General features: G+C 40.3%; 2 protein-coding genes across 11 annotated transcripts in view; one reads left to right on the forward strand and one right to left on the reverse strand.

The window, feature by feature from the left end:
* Positions 1–17,872, forward strand: part of TMEM116 (transmembrane protein 116) — a 116,875-nt gene extending 99,003 nt beyond the window's left edge. For 7 of the 10 annotated variants that reach the window (XM_021074212.1, XM_021074211.1, XM_005657328.3 and 4 more), the window contains 2 exons: positions 5,063–5,136; positions 5,903–6,109. In XM_021074212.1, coding sequence (XP_020929871.1) covers positions 5,063–5,136; positions 5,903–6,109 — 281 coding nt within the window. Of the gene's footprint in view, positions 1–5,062; positions 5,137–5,231; positions 5,314–5,902; positions 8,243–17,742 lie in introns of those variants that run through there. The other 3 variants (XM_021074215.1, XM_021074216.1, XM_005657326.3) reach the window with 3 other exon arrangements.
* LOC100737404 (disintegrin and metalloproteinase domain-containing protein 1a-like) lies at positions 18,756–22,626 on the reverse strand. The gene has a single exon (XM_021074210.1). The coding sequence runs from the start codon at positions 21,217–21,219 to the stop codon at positions 18,757–18,759; it is 2,463 nt and encodes an 820-aa protein (XP_020929869.1). The 5' UTR covers positions 21,220–22,626; the 3' UTR covers position 18,756.

Genomic DNA, 23,644 nt, shown 5'->3' on the forward strand with positions numbered 1-23,644 from the left:
CACATAGATTGAAAGTGAAAGGGTGGGGAAAAATATTTCACGCCAATAGACAAGACAGAAAAGCAGGAGTCGCAACACTCATATCAGACAAAATAGACTTTAAAACAAAAGACATAAAGAAAGACAAAGAAGGACACTATTTAATGATTAAGGGATCCATCCAAGGAGAGGATGTTACTATCGTCAACATATATGCCCCAAATATAGGAGCACCCAGATACATACAACAAATATTAACAGACATAAAGGGAGATATTGATGAGAATACAATCATAGTAGGAGACCTTAATACCCCCTCACATCAATGGACAGATCCTCTAGACAGAAAACCAATAAAGCAACAGAGATCCTAAAGGAAACAATAGAAAAGTTAGACTTAATTGATATCTTCAGGACACTACATCCAAAAAAATCAGAATACACATTCTTCTCAAATGCTCATGGAACATTCTCAAGAATCGACCACATATTGGGACACAAAGCTAATCTCAATAAATTTAGGGGCATAGAAATTATCTCAAGTATCTTCTCTGACCACAATGCCATGAAATTAGAAACCGACCATGGGAAAAGGAAAGAGAAAAAACCTACTACATGGAGACTAAACAACATGCTACTAAAAAACCAATGGGTCAATGAGGAAATCAAGAAGGAAATTAAAAACTACCTTGAAACAAATGATAATGAAGACACAACCTCTCAAAATCTATGCGATGCTGCGAAAGCAGTGCTCAGAGGGAAATTTATAGCAATACAGGCCTTTCTCAAAAAAGAAGAAAGATCCCAAATTGACAACTTAACCCTCCACCTAAATGAATTAGAAAAAGAAGAACAAAAAAGTCCTAAAGTCAGCAGAAGGAAGGAAATTATAAAGATCAAAGAAGAAATCAATAAAATAGAGACTCAAAAAACAAGAGAGAAAATTAATAAAACCAAGAGCTGGTTCTTTGAAAAGGTGAACAAAATTGACAAACCCCTGGCCAGACTCACTAAAAAGAGGAGAGAAAGAACCCAAATAACCAAAGTTTTAAGTGAAAAAGGAGAAATCACAACGGATGCAGCAGAAATACAAAAAACCATAAGAGAATACTATGAACAACTGTATGGCAACAAGTTTGACAATCTGGAAGAAATGGACAATTTTCTAGAATCTTACAGCCTGCCAAAACTGAATCAAGCAGAAACAGACCAACTGAACAGACCGATCACTAGAAATGAAATTGAAGAGGTCATAAAATCACTCCCTACAAATAAAAGGCCAGGACCAGATGGCTTCACAGGTGAATTTTATCAAACATATAAAGAGGAATTGGTGCCCATCCTCCTTAAACTTTTTCAAAAGGTTGAAGAAGAAGGAATACTCCCAAAGACATTCTATGAGGCCACCATCACCCTCATTCCAAAACCAGACAGAGATACCACCAAAAAAGAAAACGATCGGCCAATATCATTCATGAATATAGATGCAAAAATTCTCAACAAAATCTTAGCCAACCGAATCCAACAACATACCAAAAAAATTATACACCATGACCAGGTTGGGTTCATGCCAGGTTCACAAGGATGGTTCAACATACGCAAATCAATCAGCATCATACACCACATTAACAAAAAAAAAAAGTCAAAAATCGTATGATCATCTCAATAGATGCAGAAAAAGCATTTGACAAAGTCCAACATCCATTCATGATCAAGACCCTCGCCAAAGTGGGTATAGAGGGAACATTCCTGAATATAATCAAAGTCATTTATGAGAAACCCACAGCAAATATAGTACTCAATAGGGAAAAACTGAAAGCCGCCTCACTCAAATCTGGAACAAGACAGGGATGCCCACTCTCACCACTGCTCTTCAACATAGTTTTGGAAGTCCTAGCCACAGCAATTAGACAAACAAAAGAAATAAAAGGCATCCATATAGGAAGAGAAGAGATCAAACTGTCACTGTATGCAGATGACATGATACTATACCTAGAAAACCCTAAGGACTCAACCCCAAAACTACTGGAACTGATTAATAAATTCAGCAAAGTGGCAGGATATAAGATTAACATTCAGAAGTCAGTTGCATTTCTGTATACCAGCAATGAAATATTAGAAAAGGAATACAAAAATACGATACCTTTTAAAATAGCACCTCACAAAATCAAATACCTCGGAATACACCTGACCAAGGAGGTAAAGGACCTATATGCTGAGAACTATAAAACTTTAATCAAAGAAATCAAAGAAGATGTAAAGAAATGGAAAGATATTCCATGTTCCTGGATTGGGAAAATCAATATTGTAAAAATGGCCATACTACCCAAAGCAATCTACAGATTCAATGCAATCCCTATCAAATTACCCATGATATTTTTCACAGAACTAGAACAAACAATCCAAACATTTATATGGAACCACAAAAGACCCAGAATTGCCAAAGCAATCCTGAGAAACAAAAACCAAGCAGGAGGCATAACTCTCCCAGACTTTAAGAAATACTACAAAGCCACAGTCATCAAAACAGTGTGGTACTGGTATCAAAACAGACAGACAGACCAGTGGAACAGATTAGAGAATCCAGAAATAAACCCTGATACCTATGGTCAATTAATCTTTGACAAGGGAGGCAAGAGCATAAAATGGGAAAAGGAAAGTCTATTCAGCAAGCATTGCTGGGAAACCTGGACAGCTGCATACAAAGCAATGAAACTAGAACACACCCTCACACCATGCACAAAAATAAACTCCAAATGGCTGAAAGACTTAAATATACGACAGGACACCATCAAACTCCTAGAAGAAAACATAGGCAAAACACTCTCTGACATCAACATCATGAATATTTTCTCAGGTCAGTCTCCCAAAGCAATAGAAATTAGAGCAAAAATAAACCCATGGGACCTCATCAAACTGAAAAGCTTTTGCACAGCAAAGGAAACCAAAAAGAAAACAAAAACACAACTTACAGAATGGGAGAAAATAGTTTCAAATGATGCAACTGACAAGGGCTTAATCTCTAAAATATATAAGCAACTTATACAACCCAACAGCAAAAAAACCAATCAATCAATGGAAAAATGGGCAAAAGACCTGAATAGACATTTCTCCAAAGAAGATATACAGATGGCCAACAAACACATGAAAAAATGCTCAACATCGCTGATTATAAGAGAAATGCAAATCAAAACTACCATGAGATATCACCTCACACCAGTCAGAATGGCCATCATTAATAAATCCACAAATAACAAGTGCTGGAGGGGCTGTGGAGAAAAGGGAACCCTCCTGCACTGTTGGTGGGAATGTCAACTGGTACAGCCACTATGGAGAACAGTTTGGAGATACCTTAGAAATCTATACATAGAACTTCCATATGACCCCGCAATCCCACTCTTGGGCATCTATCCGGACAAAACTCTCCTTAAAAGAGACACGTGCACCCACATGTTCATTGCAGCACTATTCACAATAGCCAGGACATGGAAACAACCCAAATGTCCATCAACAGATGATTAGATTTGGAAGATGTGGTATATATACACAATGGAATACTACTCAGCCATCAAAAAGAATGACATAATGCCATTTGCAGCAAACATGAACTAGAGAATCTCATCCTGAGTGAAATGAGCCAGAAAGACAAAGACAAATACCATATGATATCACTTATAACTGGAATCTAATATCCAACACAAATGAACATCTCCTCAGAAAAGAAAATCATGGACTTGGAGAAGAGACTTGTGGCTGCCTGATGAGAGGGGGAGGGAGTGGGAGGGATCGGGAGCTTGGGCTTATCAGACACAACTTAGAACAGATTTACCAGGAGATCCTGCTGAATAGCATTGAGAACTTTGTCTAGATACTCATGTTGCAACAGACGAAAGGGTGGGGGAAAAATGTAATTGTAATGTATACATGTACAGATAACCTGACCCCCTTGCTGTACAATGGGAAAATAAAAAAAAAATTATAAAAAAAATAAAAAGAAGGATGACTACAAATTCTTGTCCAGCATATAAATTTTACCTTGGTCCCACCCATATTTCCAGTTTTTCCCAACCTTTTTAACTTCTTTTTTTCTTAGACTGTAGAAATTAAGACATGAGATGCAACCTAATATGAACATAAATGTCCTGACAGAACTCAGAGATATTAATACCTGCCCTTCCTACTGCATAAAGGTTTAGTCAGCATCAGATTAGATAATGTTTATGAAAGGGCTTAGTAGGCAAAGGAAGTTAAGAATTATAACTTAGGAGTTCCTGTTGTGGCGCAGTGGTTAACGAATCCGACTAGGAACCATGAGGTTGCGGGTTCGGTCCCTGCCCTTGCTCAGTGGGTTAATGATCCGGTGTTGCCGTGAGCTGTGGTGTAGGTTGCAGACACGGCTCGGATCCCGCGTTGCTGTGGCTCTGGCGTAGGCCGGTGGCTACAGCTCCGATTCAACCCCTAGCCTGGGAACCTCCATATGCCGCGGGAGCGGCCCAAGAAATAGCAACAACAACAACAACAACAACAACAAAAAGACAAAAAGACAAAAAAAATAAATAAAATAAATAAAAAGAATTATAACTTAGCAGAGTTCCCATTGTGGCTCAGCAGGTTAAGAACCTGACCGGTATCCATGAGGATGTGGATTGGATCCCTGGCCTTGCTCAGTGGGTTAAGGATCCAGTGTTGCTGCAAGCTCTGGAGTAGGTTGCAGATGTGGCTCAGATCCTGCATTGCTGTGGCTGTAGAAGTTACAGATTTGATTCAACACGTGGCCCGTGAACTTCTATATGCTGCAGGTGTGGCCCTAAAAAGACCAAAAAAAAAAAAAAAAAAAAGAGTTGTAACTTAGGATCTTTCTATAGTGTGTCTTGCCACCATTTCTACTCTCATAATCTGCAAAGTTTAATCAGTGAGGAGTAGCAGTTGAAGACCTGAAACCAGTGGTTTGTATAACTGGTTAATCTCACTGCTAGTCTTTACTATGCCTATAATTCTCACAATGCTTAGGCATATATACTGAGAAAACTTATGCTCAGGCAGCTAGGGCTGGCAACAAAATTTATATTTTGTGTTTTCACAGCTGCCATACTGATGATCATAAAGCTGATGAAGCCACAGGACACCAAACTTCACATGGCCCTCTATGTTCTCCAGGTAACACCTCCAATATCCAGCATCTCTATTCTTACACCCTCTTATCCTATTTTATTACATTGCTGATATTCAGTAGGCACAATTTTTCCCCTTAGGTTATTTCTTTCTACATTGTAAAAGATAAAATATATTATTTATAACCAGCTATACGGAAGTGAAATTTTACTCACAGATAATGTAAGTACCCTTGTGAAAGTGCAGCCATGCATTTCAGGGCATTTATATCTCTGGCCAGCTACATTTTACTGATGTGTTTCTTTTAAGGGATGGGTAACAGATGACAAGATCTACCAGATAATATTCTTATGAAACACTGATAGACATGATTTTCTCTCATCCAGAGTGAAATGTATAGGATAAATTAGTAATTCTGAGTGAATGGAGAGAGAGGAGCAAAGAAAAGATGATTCTCTATTCTCCTCCTTTATCAGATTTAAGAAGGTTTGGGGGGGCTATCTGATTATGCTATTAGGACAGTTTTCTCAAGCCCAATCTGGGAAATGGGACAATATGGAGAAACGTTGAAACTATTTCATTGTCCTTATATATTTATATACTAAGAAATATGACTAACTCATAGTCATTCATGACAAAGTACAGTGTGAAGATTGAGTTTAGGAAGAGCTAGAAAAATATTTTAAAAACTGGCACCAGATCTTGATTTTTGAGATAGAGGAAATATAACAATAATAAGAAGAATGGGGATTATTCCCCAAATCTCTGAAAACTTGAAGGATGGGCTCCATCACCCCTTCATCTCCTCCAGGCTCTAACAGGATCATCCCAGGGTCTGCTCAACTGTGGAGTATATGGCTGGACACAGTACAAGTTCCACCAACTAAAGCAAAAGGCTCGGCGTGATGCAGACACCCAGACACCATTATTATGCTCACAGAAGAGATTCTATAGCAGGGGCCTAAGTCCATTGGAGTCTACCCTTGCTTTTGCTACTAGCACCTCCGATATTTTTTGAAACTGTAAAACTAGAACACCTAGGAACTGGAATTATTCTACACTAACGAGTGGGAAGAGTGTTGAAGAACATCTTAAATCTTTTCTAACCATGCCTTAAACTAAGTGAAAGGGGATATAGTGCCATGGTTAGTAGCTACTCTAGGTAAAGTAGATGGGATCTATTCATTATTCTCAGATTCACAGTGATCGTTAAAGTATTTGTTCAGGGATATGAAGACACTTTGCACATGAGAGATAGGCTCATGTTACTTCAATAAATATTAGATTTGTCTTAATCTCTTCTAGAAAAAAAGTAAATTCCAGGAAGTTCCCACGTGGCCCAGAGGGTTAAGGATCCAGCACTGCTGCAGCTGTGACAAAGGCTGCAACCGACACGTGGGTTCCATCCCTGGCCTGGGAATTTTCACATGATGTGGGTGTAGCATAAATGAATGAATGAATGAATGAATGAATGAATTACAGGTTATTATTTATACAAGGTATTCCCAAGCTCTCTACTCCATGGTTGTGGGGGAGGTAGTGTGGTATGCACCAGCTTGCTCAGATCTTTCTCTGTTGTTGTAAAGAAAGTCCTAGGTTTATGTTCTTTGAAGAGTTTTGGAAACTCAGAAGAAGCAAGGACAAAATCTGTCAAAAAAGTGGTAGTGGGATCTCAGACACAGCACATCCTACTCTTTTATACATTCAATGCTGTTCTAGGTCTTGACAGTAGGAACCGTCCTGCTCTAGAAAATAAAGGCCAGCCTTTTGAAGTTACAGTGGATAATATTTAAGAGAAATCACAACCGAAAGAAACTGAATAAAAAACTTCTCAACTTCCATTTATGAGCAAAAGTCCAAGGTATGTTTCATAGGCCTTGGACATAGAATTAGGCTGAACCATATGAACTTGCTATTTTGTAGTGAAAATGGTCTAATTTCAGTTTTACATGGTTCCACCTAACAGTAAGTGCTAAATATTTGTTTATTGAATAAATTAATGAACAGGTGAGTGAATGACTAAGAAGTAGAATTTAACCTTTGGGGAAAGAAAAAAATCCTCATACTGAAGAGGCTTATTCATGAGTAGAAATGCTTCATGTTTCTTCATCTTTAGTCATGTAACAAGTGATATAAGGTCTCTCCAGTTAGATCATAAAGACCAATCTGAGACCAGAATGTTAGATACTGTGATGCCAGCACAAAGGGGAAAGCTAAATGGACAAAGACTGGAATGATAATCAACTAAAACATCTGGAACTAAGAACCAGATAGTATGAATGGTAACCTGGCCTCATTCTGTCAAGAACACATCTTGAGGCCTTTCATTGCCCCAGAGCTCTGGAGACCTGACTTCTGGGTAGCACAGAAAAAGATTGCTTCACCTAGAGAGCTGCTTTAACTTCTTTTAATTTAAAAACTTATAAGAATTAAGCATATAGAAAGACAGATGGAAGCAAGAATTGTCATTTCTATAGACTTTGAGGGACACTAGAACTAAGGAGTCCAATTCTTAAAAAGTCCTGTCAATATTGCTTCATATTTGACTTTATTGCCATAAAAAAGGTAATTACCAAATGTTTGTCCGATTTTTTTCATCTTGCTTCTCTGATGAATTGTTTGGTATTTACACCGGTCTTAGATATTCTATGGGTGTAGTCAAACAAAAAGATAGTAGGAATGAAAAATAATAAAAGGCTAGGCAACATTAGGATTATCAGCTCTTCGTCATACTGAAAGTAAGAGGGCCACTATTCAAACTACCCCCATAGCCCTTGAATCAACATGTAGGAGGGGCCTAGACAAAGACATAATGGCAATTCTTAAAATTTCTGCAAACACCCCTCCCTTGACTCTATGACCTGTTCAGGTTGCTGTCATAGTAGAGTATAGTTGTATCTAAGCAGGTTTGATTAATATAGACCTTTACCTCCCCCTCATTATCCCTGTCTTTGGCCTCAGAAATCTCAGTGCCCCAGCACCATGTGTCATGCATGGGGAACAAGTGTTTGATATTTTCCAATGCATAGAAGCCTTTGGATGTTTTTACATCTTGCTAAAAAACCTTAAACATCCCATTAGATACACTGCCACAGTTTCCAAACCCTTGGTATTCATGTAATTTTAGAAACTTTCCTGAGCAACCTTTGTGCCCTTTCCAAAGATTTTAACACAGAGATTGTCTAGGCCTCAGCCCTGGCTTTGGTAACAGTAACTTTGTTCCTTTCAAGGGGTGCTGTCTTGCTTGTAGTATCTGTGTGGCACTACTTGGGGTGCCATTATAGTATTCTGGAAGGTCACATTCATCCACACGGAGGCAGCAGGGTGTGGTTGCCTTTAGAAATTTGCAGTTTTTGCAGCAAGCTCCAAATGTACAATCTGAATCCTTCTTCAGCTGGCATGGGGGCAGACAACAGTGATCCTTTTGACAGTCAAGGACACTACCACAGACACATTCTTCTCCTTTATCCATTATCTTATTCCCACAATAAGGCTTTCAAAAGGAGCTTCGAATCTCAAGTTTATTAAATAGGCAGCCTTCTTCAAAATTATGGAACAGCTGGTGGAAGTAGTGGAAGCTGCAGTTGCTGAAGCCTATATCTACACTAGTAAATTTATGCATAGTATAGAGGATCTGGCCATGGAACTTGCAGGCCTCATGGTCATGCTTCATTCCCAAGTCATGGCCAAGCTCATGAACTGTGAAAGCTGTAAAATGTGGTGTATTTTCATGAGAAAAGGATTCAGCATTGTTTGCATTCTTCGTACAGATACTACTGGGAAATGCATGGTCCTGGTACTTCCCAAAACTTTGGCCAGTAGTAATCACATGAGCATCATCACTTTTCACCCCTCCGAAAAGATGCCATTCTCTGCAGTGCTTAAAATTTTGAAGTTTCCTGCAAATTCAGGGAGATTAGCAATAGAGTTTTCTCTGCCTGTATCTCTAACCCCGTAAGTACCATTTTCATACTGAATCCTTCATGTACCTGTTGACCAGAGCTTGGAAATCTGTTAACATCTGTGTGGTCTTAAATTATTACTCCACATTTGGAATCACTTATTGTCAATTTATATGTACTTGGAAAGTGGCCATATATAGGACATAGGAACTGAAGCAGGTTCTATTTTGCTATGAAATTGTGAAGTGCTTAAGAGCACCTCCTGTTTATCTCCACGGATTCCACAAGACTCACCTGATTTCTAAGATATGCTATAGGAGTTTGCTTGTGGTGCAACAGGTTAAGGATCTGGTGTTGTCACTGCAGCGGCTTGGGTTGCTGCTTGCTGCTGTGGTGTGGGTTTGATCCTTGGCCCAGGAACTTCCACATGCCATGGGTGTGGCCAAAAATAAATAGATAAAGATATGCTATAAACCAGATGCTCAAAATTATTTGAACTGTATATGGGCTTGATGCCAAAGACAGTGCCATATAAGGTCAGGATTCCCTTTTGCCCTGAGTAAGTGCTGCTTGTGACAAGAAAATTCAGGTCATCCTCTGAATAGGCAGTCATCCTGAATAAAAGCAAGACTAGTTTTCCACTTTGATGGTATGAACAGGGAACTTCTTGACAAATAATCTTTTCTTTGAATATTCAAGTAAATATTCCATTTTCTTTGTTTGAGCAGAACATTGGACAACTTTTCTGCTTTTTCTTCCAGTCCTCTGAACATCATCAGGTTCCTAGGGAAAACTATTTAATAATAAAGAGATTCTCGCTTATAATTTATCCATGGAAGAGTAGTTACTATTATCAGTAAGATGATATGCAGCTTAATGTGAGGAGAGCCCATTCTCAAGTGCCTTGTCTAGGATTCCTGGAAGAAGTACTACAAACATTACCCATGACCACATTACTTCATAGAAGACAGGGCAGGGGCAGGAAAAGTAACCAGCTGGAATTGTCATTGTCATGGCCCAATTAAAACAGCTAATGATCCCAGACCACTATCTGTCCGTTGCTTTCCCTGCGACCTAGGTCTTTGTCAGTGACACAGTTTTTTTGGACAAAGATAAAAAACATGCTACCTGCCAGAAGGATAGCTGCTCCAACCCTCTTAGTATTACACGATGACACATTTTGACTATCTCTTCCTACTCCTCTTGAGTTCTCTCTCTTCAGAGTGTCTTTACTTTGCAGCTTCCCTCAAAGACAGCAGTTTTAGTGCTCCTTAGCTGAGCTTCTGATGTCTTAATAGAGGAGTATACCAAAGAGAGGAAACTTTCAGCCCAGCCAGTACAATGATCCAACATCAGGCCCAAGAAAAAACAAATATATAACCTCTTCCCTCAGTCCCAGTTCCCATGGAATAGCCTTCCACTCCTATCATCCAGTATTCTTTTGAATCATTGAAACTAAGGTTCCAGAACATGGGCTTGTGGATCTCTAGGAGGTTACAAGCCTCTGCTGTTTAATGCCATTTGTACCATTCCTTACTCTGTACTGTACAGCCTATTTCAAACCTCTAATCCTTTTCCTTTTTTAATTATTTACAATCTACATATTTATTTATTTAATCCTAGAATACGTGTAAAGTATTTTTAGACTCACCAACCCATGCCTGTGTGAAAAGCAAATATATGAATTGGAGAGCAATGTTTATACTCAGTTCTTTTTATCTTTAGCCTTAGTATGAGGTCAAAATGTTTTCCAAAATTATTTAGATTGGTACTTTTTTATCTGGACCTATCTGGTGTAGTCATGTTATTCATTTTTAATACCATTAGGTTCATACATTACTGTTTGTATTTCTTTCTGTTTTACTACCATATTTTGGATAATGATGATGATTTAGGGAGTATATGAAATGTTATTTTAAAAATCAGTACTATACACTAAAGTGTATTCAAAGTACACTTATTTGAGCCATTAACCTGTTCCTGTGTCTTCATTCTTTCCACCCATTTCTTGCTCACCAGTCTCAATAATACTTGGTTTATTTTTCCTGTATTTCTTGCTGCACGAATAAGCAGATACATATGTATTTCTTCATATCCTTTTTTCTTATATACATATAGCATAACATTTTACAGTCTCCTTTCTAAGCTTAAAGATGTGTCCTATAAATCACTCCATATTAGTTTATAGAAATCATCCTCATTCTTTTTTTGTTTTGGTTTGGTTTTTGGTTTTTGGTTTTTTTAGGGCCACACCTGCGGTGTATGGAAGTTCCCAGGCTAGGGGTCCAATCAGAGATGTAGCCGCCAGCCTACACCATAGTCACAGCAACGCCAGATCCAAGCTGCGTCTGCGACCTACACCACAGCTCACAGCAATGCTGGATCCTCAACCCACTAAGAGAGGCCAGGAATCAAACCCACGATCTCATGGATCCTAGTCTGGTTCATTAACCACTGAACCATGAAGGGAACTCTAACATTCTCTTTTTTTTATAGCTGTGTAGTATTCAATTTTGTGAATGTCACATAATTTATTCAGTCACTCTCCTATGTGTGGACTTTTAGGTTGTTTACATTATTTTGAAATAACACACTGTCATCAGCAAATAATATTGCATATATATATATCTTTGTAGTGGAAGATTTCTAGAAATGCGAAGTTAATATTCATGCTAACTGCTTATGTACCTTTGTTTGATATTGCCAGAAGGGATTTACCAGTTTTCATTCCCACTAGTAATGTATTAGAGTGCATTTTTCCCCATAGTTGAAGCAATGAGTATATTCCAATGCCATACATTTTGATTTTCTCCAAACTAATAGGTGATAAGTAGCATGTCAGTGTTGTTTAATTTGTATTTTTCTAATTTTGGCTGAATTTGAAACATTGTAATATGTTTAAAGGCCATTTTGTATCTTTCAATAATTGTCTCTTTATGTTTTTTCCCTTTTTTTCTATCAAGCTCTTGGTCTTTTTTCTCAACTTTCTTCCTTCAGCTTTATTGAGGTATAATTCCCAAATAAATTTTATATACTGAAAGTGTACAATATGATGAACTTATCTATGTATACATTGGGAAATATTTATTGTGAATATAAATTTTCTAAAGGACAAAAGAACTGAAACAGTTAAAATAATTTGGGGGATAAATAACATGGAAAGAGCCACTTGGCTGAATTTTTTTTTCCTTTTCTTTTTACAGCTGCACCTGTGGCACATGGAAGTTCCCAGGCCAGGGGTCTAATCAGAGCTGCAACTGCAAGCCTATGTCACAGCCATAGCAACTCAGGATCCAAGCTGCAGCTGTGACCTATGCTGCAGCTTGTGGCAATGCTGGATTCACTGAGCGAGGCCAAAGATTGAACCCATATCCACATGGATAAGAGTCGTGTTCTTAACCTGCTGATCCACAACGGAACTCCTTGACTAAGTTTTAAGACTTTGTGGTATTGGCAATAGAATAGACACATAGATTAATGGAACAGAATAAAGAATTCAGAAATAGAGAACCTGTACATGTGTGGCCATCTGATTTTTGACAAAAAGGGAAAAGTTCTGTAGAGGAAGGGCAGTCTTTTCAACAAATGGTACTGAAAAATTGGATATACATAGACAAAGAGATGAACCTCAACCTCAATCTAACACTTTGTACAAAAATCACCTCAAAATGGATCATGGATATAATTATAAAAGTTTTTGGAAGAAAACATAGAATATCTTCAGAATCTAGAGCTTGGTGAAGAATTCTCAAACACAACACCAAAGCATGATCAATAAAAGAAAAAATCTATAACTTAAACCGCATCAAAAGTAAAAAGCTCTTGCTTTATGAATGACTCTGTGAAAAGGATGAAAAGACAAGCCTAGGTTGGGAGAAGATATTTGCAAACCACATATCTGATAAAGAATTTATATCTAGAATATATAAAGAACTCTCACTATTCAATATCAAAGCAACCAGTTCAATTAGAAAATTGGCAAAAGACATGAAGAGACATTTCACTGAATAGGATATATGGGTGGCAAATAAGCACATGAAAAAAAAAGATCAACATTAGAGAAATGCAAAACAAGACTCCATGAAAGGTCGCTACAGACCTATTAGAGTAACTAAAAATTTTAAAATAAAAGATGGTGCCAAATATTGGTAAGGATTCAGAGAAACTGAATCTTTCTTACTGCTGGGGATTGCTGATATAAAATTATGTAAGTGGAAAATAGGTGTTTCTTTAAAAAACACAAGCTTCAGCAGTTACACGTCTAGACATTTATTTATCCCAGAGAAATGAAAATTTATGTCTACATAAAAATCTGTACATTAATATTCATGGCAGCTTTCTTTGTAATAGCCAAAAACTGGAAATAACCAGTTTTCCTCAATAAGTGAAAGGTTAAACTGTGATACAACCATATCATATACTAGCAATAAAAAGGAATGAACCACTGATAGACAAAACAACATAGCTAGATTTCAGGGGCATTAAGGTGAGTGAAAAAAGCAATCTGAGAAGGTACATACTGTATGACTCCATTTATATAACATTTTTGAAGTGATAAAATTATAGAGATGGTGGAGTTCCCATCGTGGCGCAGTGGTTAATGACTCCGACTAGGAACCATGAGGTTGTAGGTTCGATCCCTGCCCTTGCTCAGTGGGTTAACGATCCAGCATTGCCCTGAGCTGTGGTGTAGGTCACAGACGCTGCTCAGATCCTGTGTTGCTGTGGCTCTGGCATAGGCTGACAGCTACAGCTCTGATTCAACCCCTAGCCTGGGAACCTCCATATGCTGCGGGAGCAGCCCAAGAAATGGCAAAAAGACAAAAAAAAGAAAAAAAATTTAGAGATGGAAAGCATGTCAGTGGTTGCCAGGGATTAGGGCCAGTGGGGTGGGCAGGGGATGGTGGTGTGACTGTTGAGGGGTATAGATGACCTTTGTGATAAGAGCACAAGGTTGCCCACTCTTGCTGCTTATAGTCAACCTAGTAGAAGTCATAGGCAGAGACATTAAGCAAGAAAAAGAAAAGGCGCCCAAGTCATAAAGGAAGAAGTAAAACTGTCTCTACAACTTGCAGATGACATACTATATATTTAAAAACCCTAAAGATTTGTAGGATATAAAATCAGTATACAAAAATTGGTTGGAGTTCCTGTCGTGGCTCAGCAGAAATGAATCTGACTAATAACCATGAAGTCACAAGTTTGATCTCTGGCGTTGCTCAGTAGGTTAAGGATCAACCGTTGCCATGAGCTGTGATGCAGGTCGAAGGTGGGGCTCAGATCTGGCGTGGCTGTGGCTGTGGCACAGGCCAGCAGCTACAGCTCTGACTCAACCCTAGCCTGGGAACCTCCATATGGTGTGGGTACAGCCTTTAAAAAAAAAAGACAAAAAGCTTTGATTGTATTTCTATGCACTAATAACAAACTGTCATGGAAATTAAGAAAACAATCCCATCTACAATTGCATCAAAAAGAGTAAAATACTTGGAATGAACTTAACCAAGGAAGTGAAAAACCTTCACACTGAAAACTACAGACATTGAAGAGGACACAAATAATGGAAAAATGTTTTGTGCTCATGAGTTGGAAGAATTAATATTGTTTTTTTTTAAATTATCTTTTTTAGGGCTGACCTGCAACATATGAAAGTTTCCAGGCTAAGGGTTGAATTGGAGCTGCCATTGCCTGGCTATGCCACAGCCACAGCAATGCAGGATCCAGGCTGCATCTGCAACCTACATCACAGCTTGTAGCAATGCTAGATCCTTTACCCACTGAGTGAGACCAGGGATTGAACCCGCATCCTCATAAACACTATGTCAGGTTCTTAACCCACTGAGCCACAATGGAAATTCCAAAGGATTAATATAGTTAAAATGTCTGTACAACCCAAATCTATTTGTAGATTCAGTGTAATCACTGTCAAAATTCCGATGGTATTTACCGCAGAAATAGAACAAACAATCCTGAAATTTGCATGGAACCATTAAAGAGCCAAAATAACCAAAGCAGTCTTGAGAATGAACAACAAAGCTGGAAGCATCATGACTCCTGATTTCAAACTATATTACAAACTGTAGTAATCAAAACACTATGATATTGGATAAAAACAGACATATAAAGCAATGGAACAGAATAGAAAGCTCAGAAATAAACCCACACATATATAGTCAACTAATTTACAACAAAAAGAGCCAAGAATATACAATGAGGAATGAACAGTCTCTTCAATGGTGTTGAGAAAACTGAACACATGCAAAAAGAATGAAGCTGTACCAACTATCTTAAACCATACACAAAAATTAACTCAAAATGGATTAAAGACATGAAAGTAAAAACTGAAACCATAAAACTCCTAGGAAAAAACTTAGGCAGTCAACTCCTTGATACTGGTCTTGGTAATAACTTTTTGGATTTGACACCAAAAATCAGGCAAAATCAAATCAAATCAAAATCAAAACCAAATCAAGCAAAATCAAATCAAAAGCAAAACCAAGTGGAACTAGATCAGACTGAAAGGCTTCTTTCTGCACAACAAAGGAAGTTATCAACAAAATGAAAAAACAACCTATCAAATGGGAGAAGATATTTGCAGGTCATATATTTGATAAGACGTTAATATCCAAAATATAAAAAGAACTTATACAACTCAATAGCAAAAAAAAAAAAAAATCAATTTAAAAATGAGCAGAGGGAGTTCCCATTGTCGTGCAGCGTAAATGAATCCACCTAGTATCCATGAGGATGCAGGTTTGATCCCTGGCCTTGCTCAGTGGGTCGGGGTTCTGGTGTTGCCATGAGCTGTGGTGTAGGTTGCAGATGTGGCTCGGATCTCACGTTGCTGTGGCTGTGGCTTAGGCAAGCAGCTGTAGCTCTGATTTGACCCCTAGCCTGGGAACTTCCATATGCTGCTGGTGCAGCCCTAAAAAAAAGGCGGAGGGGAGGGCAGAGGATCTGAATAGACATTTTTCCAAAGAAGACATACAGATGGCCAACAGGTCCATGAAAAGGCACTCAGTATCACTAATCATCTGGGAAATGCAAATCAAAACCACAATGAAATATCACCTCACACCTGTTATCAAAAAGACAAGAAATGAGGTTTGGAGAGGATATGGAAAAGAAGAAACTTCTGTGCAGTGTTAGTTGGAATATAAATTGGTACAGCCACTATGGAAAATAATATGAAATTTCCTTGAAAATTAAAAATAGAACTATCATATCCAGCAATCTATTTCTGGGCATTTGTCCAAAGGAAATGAAAATACTAACTAAAAAAGATATCTGGGAGTTCCCGCTGTGGCACATGGGATAGACAGTGTCTCTGCAGTAGCAGGGATTCAGGTTTGATTCCTGGCCCAGAAGAGTGGGTTAAGGATCCAGCATAGCTGTGGTTTAGGTCACAGTTCCAGCTCAGATTCAATCCCTGGCCCAGCAATTTACATATTCTATGGGGCAACCAAAAACAAACAAAAACAAGATATCTGCATCCCCATGTTCATTTCAGCATTATTTATAATTGCCAAGACATAGAAGCAACTTAGGTGAACGAATTAAGAAAATGTTACACACAAGGAATATTATTTAGCCATAGAAGGAAATTTTGACGGTTTGTGACAACATGGATGGGCCTTGAAGGCATTATATTAAGTAAATTAAGACACAGAGAAAGACAAATACCTTATGATCTTATTTATATGTAGAATCTAAAAGAAACCAAAAAATTGAACTCATAAGTAGAGAGAATAAAGCCTGGACTTGGCTTCTGAAAACTAAGGGAAGGACCTGGGTCTCTGTTGACCTGAAGCAACACAGAAAGGACAATATGCTGCCTGGGGAAGACAGGTAAATGATGACAGTAAATCACCATAACAGTTCAGGGGGCCAGCTGGCTGGGTCATGAGTGATTACCAACACAAATTACTAGAATATGTAAGCATTCCTCAGAATCCCCCAAATATGATGAGGACAGGAATCAAAGGAAATGGTATACTTCCTAGAGGCAGTCACACACAATGCAGAGTGAATTATTGTTACCAGAACATTTATAGAAGACTCTGATCCTTGACCATGGAGACTTCACACCCAAAGTTACATCTACCAGCACACTCCTGCCCACATTAAAACTATTCCTTCCCCTACCATAGTCTATCCTTCATTTGTTGGAGTTTGAGGTTTTGTAAATTTTTTATGACTTATTTCTTGGTGAGTATTTAGCAGTATTGAATCTGAGCAAGATTTTGGTTGTGCTAGGGAGTGGCAAGAGGCATCCTTCTCCAGGAGTGAATTTGGCTCTGTATTTTCAGGTTAGCTGTGGTTAAATCATTCACTTGGTAAACGCTTATTAGGCATCTACAATATTCTGGGCCCACAGTACTACAAGACCATAATGTTAGGATGTAATAGGAGAAAACACATTTTCATCAATAATGACTACACAATTTGTGGACTCATAATAGAGGTCAATTAAATATATATTTCGTGTCTTCCCTGTTACATTTTACTAAAGGGGAAGGCTCATGAGATAGTGGAAATTGTATCTTGAATCGCACTTGGAAAGAGATGCAGTTTCCACCATTTATTAGCTCCAGAGAAAATTCTCTGTTGTCTGTTTCCTCATGAAAAAGAGTTAGGTTTCATAGGGGGCTAGGAGAATTAAATTAAGATAGTTAATATAAAGTGTTTAACACAGTTGCTGGCACAGAATGAATAATGTTAATATTATGCTTGCTTTGTGCTCTCTTCACAGAGAAATATCTGCTGCATCCAAAGCTCTGTTAACCTGTAATTGGAGAGAATCCTTCTGATATCAGTTAACAAATTATTAAAAGAAAAATAGAAAAGACAAAATTTTAGTTTAATACATGCACTCAGCACTGTGGTAGAGGACTCTATACTGTATAAAATTAGAATAAATACATTTTCCTGACTGGGCGATGTTCATCAAACATATCTGAAGGTTTGAAATTCATCCCAGCAAGATTAGTAAAGAGGAGGGATATGAACACTGCTCTAGATAAAAAAGGGAATATTTTAGGTAAAAAGGGAGTATGGCCATAGGAAGGACATGGAAGTCCTGGGAAGGAATAAATTGAGTATGTATCATGTTAAACATCTGCCAGATTTGAAAAGGTGAATGATTTAAACACTACCTTCTTGATCCTGTGGCTATCAGGGTCTTTTGCCTTGCTGGATATAGTCCCTCCCACAGAGCCCCAGAAGAAAATAGACACAATAACTACACCACAAGGTGTTTTATTTTTATTTAAAAACTCATTTCATGAAAGTGCATTTATAGGACAAATTAGAACAGTCACATAAACTACTGTCCTCACATAACAGGTAGCTGTTACTTGAAATAAAAATCCAAGTGATAGTAATAAATGCAGGTACCAATAGAAGTGTATGTCAGACAGCTTAGATGAAAGATGGCATGTCCTGAAAAAGGTCCTGGTGACTGGAAAAATTAGCCTTAGACAAGGACATTGATGTCAGTAGGTATATGTGAAGAGTTCAAATGAAATGTGAAAAAGCAAAAAGTAGTAAGATATTTAATATATAAATAAAACCTTCCTTACTAAAACGAATAATAAAGTGAGAGAATCTATCCTCCCACATTAGTATATTTTTATAAACTTTATAATCCTAGTCAGAGCCACTGAAGCTATCAATTCCCACTTCACTCTTGCTTCACTGAGCCTCTCATTCCTACTCATTGCTTGAGGTGTTTGACGCATTAGGCTTCTTTCTCCCACTACTTGGCTTAAGGCTCAGATTCTTCCTCTTCCTCTTCCTCTTCCTCTTCCTCCTCCTCCTCCTCTTCCTCCTCTGCTTCCTCTTCTGGGGCAGCCTCTTCTGGGGCAGCCTCTGGTGCAGCAGCCCCTGCTGCGGCAGCCTCTGCAGGCGCCTTTTCTGCTGCCTCTCTACAAATGGTGGTGACGCAAAAAATTATGATTATTACTATTATGATAAAAAGTATAATAAGCAGTATCATCATCCAGTCTAAGAAGGCTTCTTGATGTCTGGAATCACTGCTAGTGTTTTGACCATCACCTTGATCTGGTGGCGATGGATGAGGTTCTATACCAGGGGGGCCACTGTCCACACTACCACCAGATCCTGGAGAGCTGCAGTCAGGAGGGGCAAAACCAATCTCACAATGGCAGTGCTTGAGATCATTGCAAACCCCTTTCCCATTACACAACTCCTTTTCATTGCATGAGTATCCAAGCACAGAGGATGCAGTGCAGGAGAAATTCATGCAAATTTTGTCTGAACCACAAACATTGCCATTATATGACCACCCATCATCAGGGACATCAGAAGTGCCAGACATATCCATGGTCCAGCAGTAGTCATCATTATGAGGGACCTGCAGCATGGTAGACAGGCTTCTTATATTTGGTAGCCGTTGAACATTTGTACATACAACTTTCCCGCAAAGTATATTTTCATCTGCGCATTGAACATATTGGTTAGATGACGAGGCCATACCACAGTTTCCAAACCTATTCGCTTTCTTATTAAGTAACCGATAACAGTCTTCTGAAGCAGATCTTGCAGGGTACCCAAAAACGTCAAAACATTGATAGTCAAAGCTCCTGCAGAGACCCCCAACACAAAAGTTCTTCTCTTGACATGGCGTACCATCTAGCTTGTAGTGGTCTGGGGGGCATTCTCCAGAGTTACCAAGACAAAATTCTGGGAGGTCACACGTTCCAGAAGCAGGACGGCAACTACGTCCAATACGTTCATACTGGCATGAAACATTACAACAGGGACTGGGATTACATAATGCATTCTCCTTCAGCCTACATGTTTGGTCGCAACACGGGTGAATGTCACAGTCAGAACCACAGTCGCACTGCTCATCGTCTTCCACAACACCATTGCCACACCGGCCGTTCCTGCGTAAGCGGCGTTTGTGCCCAGGCTTGTTAAATAGGCAGGCTCCTTTGTGTTCCCAGAGGAACTGGTGGAAGAAGTCGAAGCTGCAGTTGCTGAAGCCACTTTCTTTGGTGATATTTTCAAGCATGAGGCAAAAGTGTGCGTCTTTACAAACGCAGGCCGAATGGTCGTGCTGCATACCCAAGTTGTGCCCAAGCTGATGGACCATGAGTGCTGCAAACAGGAGGACATCTTCATGGTGGAAGGATTCAACAGCTGCTGCAAAATCACTCGAGCAGGCACCGTTGAGAAATGCCTGTCCCATATCCTCTTTAGGACGGTGTCCAACAATCATGTGGGCAACATCGTGCTGCACACGATGGACGAGCTTCTCTTGTCTCCAGCTGTTGAAATTCCTGAGCGCAACTCGCAGGTCCACTGGGACCTCTGCGAGGTCCCCCTCAGTCCAGATCTCCATTCCAGCCAGCACCACCTCTGTGTTTATTCCCCTAGTGAAGCTGTTGGCCAGAGCAATGATGTCCATCACTCTCTGGACGGTCTCGTTGGCGTCACTGCCCCACATTTGGAACCGCTGGTGGTTGACCACCACAAACATCTCCACGTACTTGGTGTGTGACCACAAGTAGGATGGCGCCTGCAGACTGCGAGGCTTGCTGCTGTCTTGTTGCTGGCTGGCGGGTGCCACTTGGCTGTCGTTGGAAGTGACGCTGCAGGAGACTCGAGCTTCATGAGCCATGGTGTACAACACATGTTCAAACCGTTTTGAAGAGTGCATGGGCTCAATGCCATAGGATTGTTCTTCCTTAACCAGGAAGCCCCTGAGGCCTGAACAGATGTTGACAGAGACAAAGGAGCCTGGGACTCCTTCTACGTAGCCCTCATAGTGACAGTCCCGGGAGATGAAAGGCACCGCTTGCCCCAGGATGCCATTGCGGTAGCTGAAGACTGGAAAGTTATGCACAAAATAGTCTCTCTTCACCTTCAGGTGAAGCAGCTGCTTCTGGCCCTGCATAGGTAGTGTATAGGACACCTCTTCCTCTGGGTCTTCCCTTCCCTCCACTGCCAGACTCTGGGGGATGACTATTTCATAGGAAGAGTGGTATACTGATCCCAGGTCACAGTACATGCTTGGCAGGAAAATCAGTACCAAGACCAACATGATCGCCAACCTGGCACATGAAGGTCCTGGCAAGGGTGGCAGCCAGCCCTTCATCTGGGGAGCCCAAGTCTGAAGCCCTCTGCTAGCCTCGTTCCTAAGCTCTTGGTTTTTCCGTGGAGAAGGGAGTATAGAGGCAGTGTCTCTCGCAGAGTCTGCCATTAATGTGGCCCTAGTGAATCGGTTGATGACGCAGGGCCTGTGTCCATCCACAGCAGCTCTCCCTGACACGCACACAGGTATTGACTTCAGATCTGTGCTGGATGCATAAAGGGTGGCTAGTGCCTACCTCTCAGAGGTACAGCCTCTGGCTGTGTCCCTTCTAGTCTTTCCGATCTGTTACGCTTCAGATAGTGTCCTTTCTCTGTGACTTTCTTCCACAGCATCAGCTTCAGCGCTCCTTGGTTAAGGTCCTTTTGACAATTATGAAGTGATGTGATCATGAAGAGGGGCTGCAGACTCTAAAAGGCAAGACCGTACTTTGATCAAGGGAACAAAACCTCCACGCCTTCCTTCCTCAACTGTGCCACACGGAACTCCCCACCCCCCACCCGCCCAATATCGTCCGTTGCTCATTGCTCGGCTGACTCCAAATGTTCCAGACCAGGGGGCTTGGAGGTCTTTGGTGGGCACCCTCCATTGCCCACTTCCCCTCTTCTGAAACTCTTGCCCTGTACCCCACGGATGTTCTTTACCCCACAGCGAGGCATTATAGTGCTGTGCACATCTCGCAGACTGGAAATTCATGCACATAACTTTAGATAGGGCCAGTGGGGCGGCTCCCCTGTGCCTCAAGCTAAACTCGAGTGTGCTGGTGACACATGGGACAAGCGACAATGCTCCTGTGTTTTAACATCATCAGAATTCAGTTTCTCAAGTTCTGTTTATAACACTGTCCAAAAGTGTGTATGGGAGATCCCAAGAGCGCACTCTCCCCTTTGTGCAGTTATGGCCACACTGGTTGCTCCCTTCCAGGCCTATGACCGTTCTTGGGCTGGTCCTGACTAGGAGGATCTTCGGGTTATGCCTGCTGAAGATTAGGAGTCCTAAAAATCTCCTCTGTGTGAGTGTATGGCGCCCGTGTGTTCAGTGGCCACTTCTGTCTGTTCATCCTTGTATGCCGCCACGCGCCAGGCCTGGATGAGTGCTTGTCCAAGAGCAGATGAACAAGAATTATTTGCTGAATGAGTGAATAGCTCCCAGGTTTGGGTGCTGTGATATCTCATCTGCTGAATCTCATGCCTTTGTACTTGCTTCATGCCTGCTCGGAACATCTGAAAATGTCTTCAGAAAAAACCATGAAAACCACTCTGACTGATGGCATGATCAGTTCACTCTCCTAATTTCTTCTTGCCTCATATCTCACTGAGAAGAGTAGAAGCAACCGAACGAATACTTCCGCACGTAGACGCTGGATGAGTCTGCCTGCATCTAAATGTTCCCCCCGCTGTGGTGGAGAAATTCTCCATGCTCCATTCTAGACCAATCCTTTTCCTTGTGCGTGGGGTGTTCTTCCCTTTCAGCTTCTCCTGAACTTCCCTTTTTCATTTCTCCCTTCTCTCTTTTACATCTTTCTTTTTTTTTTCTTTTTTCTTTTTTTCTTTCTTTTTTTTTTTTTTTTTTTTTTTTTGTCTTTTCTAGGGCCGCATCCACGGCATGTGGAGGTTCCCAGGCTAGGGGTCCAATCAGAGCTGTAGCCGCCGGCCTACGCCAGAGCCACAGCAACGCCGGATCCCAGCCGCATCTGTGACCTACGCCACAGCTTGCGGCAACACCAGATCCTTAACCCACTGAGCGAGGCCAAGGATCGAACCCACAGCCTCGTGGTTCCTAGTTGGATTTGTTAACTGTGAGCCATGATGGCAACTCCTCTCTTTTACATCTTGAACATCTGTTTGTCCACTGGATCCAATCTCAGTATATGCTGTAATAGCTCACTTTTATAAAACCACATTTCTCTCAGCCCACATCACCCTCCAGTCACCGTCCAGTTTCTCCTCTCTGTTTTATAATGAAATTCTTTGAAAGGGTGTATAGACACTCTGTTCCAATTTTCATTACTCCTTTTTTCTTTTCTGAAATGTTTTATTTTGACCCATAGCACAGTCACAAAATGTGCATAAAACATAAATGTATTTTTCAGTAAATTGGTCAAACGAGCACAGCTAAGCCAGACGCCAAAGGCCCAATACCTTATAGTCTCATTTATATAAATTCCACAATTAATCAAGTATCAAGTTCACAGCGACGGAGAGTAGAATGGAGGTTACCAGGGGCGGGGAGAGGGGAGAAGAGTGATGGGGAGGAACTGTCTAATGGGTACAGACTTTCAGCTCGGGATGATGAAAAGCTCTGGAAATGGATGATGATGATGGCGGTGGTGGTGATGGTGGTGGCCCAACAATGTGAATGTGCTTAATGGCAATGAACTTCACACTTAAAATGGTTATGATAGTTAGTATAACGTTATGTATATTTTACTCAGAAAGGGAGAAGTAGGGAGGGAGGGGGATCAGGAGAGGGAGAGAGAGGGGTGGGGAGGGAGAGAGGGATTGAGAAACGGCTGTGTAAATACAAGCCTGATAGG

Source organism: Sus scrofa, chromosome 14 (assembly GCF_000003025.6).
Source record: "Sus scrofa isolate TJ Tabasco breed Duroc chromosome 14, Sscrofa11.1, whole genome shotgun sequence".
Lineage (NCBI taxonomy): Eukaryota > Metazoa > Chordata > Mammalia > Artiodactyla > Suidae > Sus > Sus scrofa.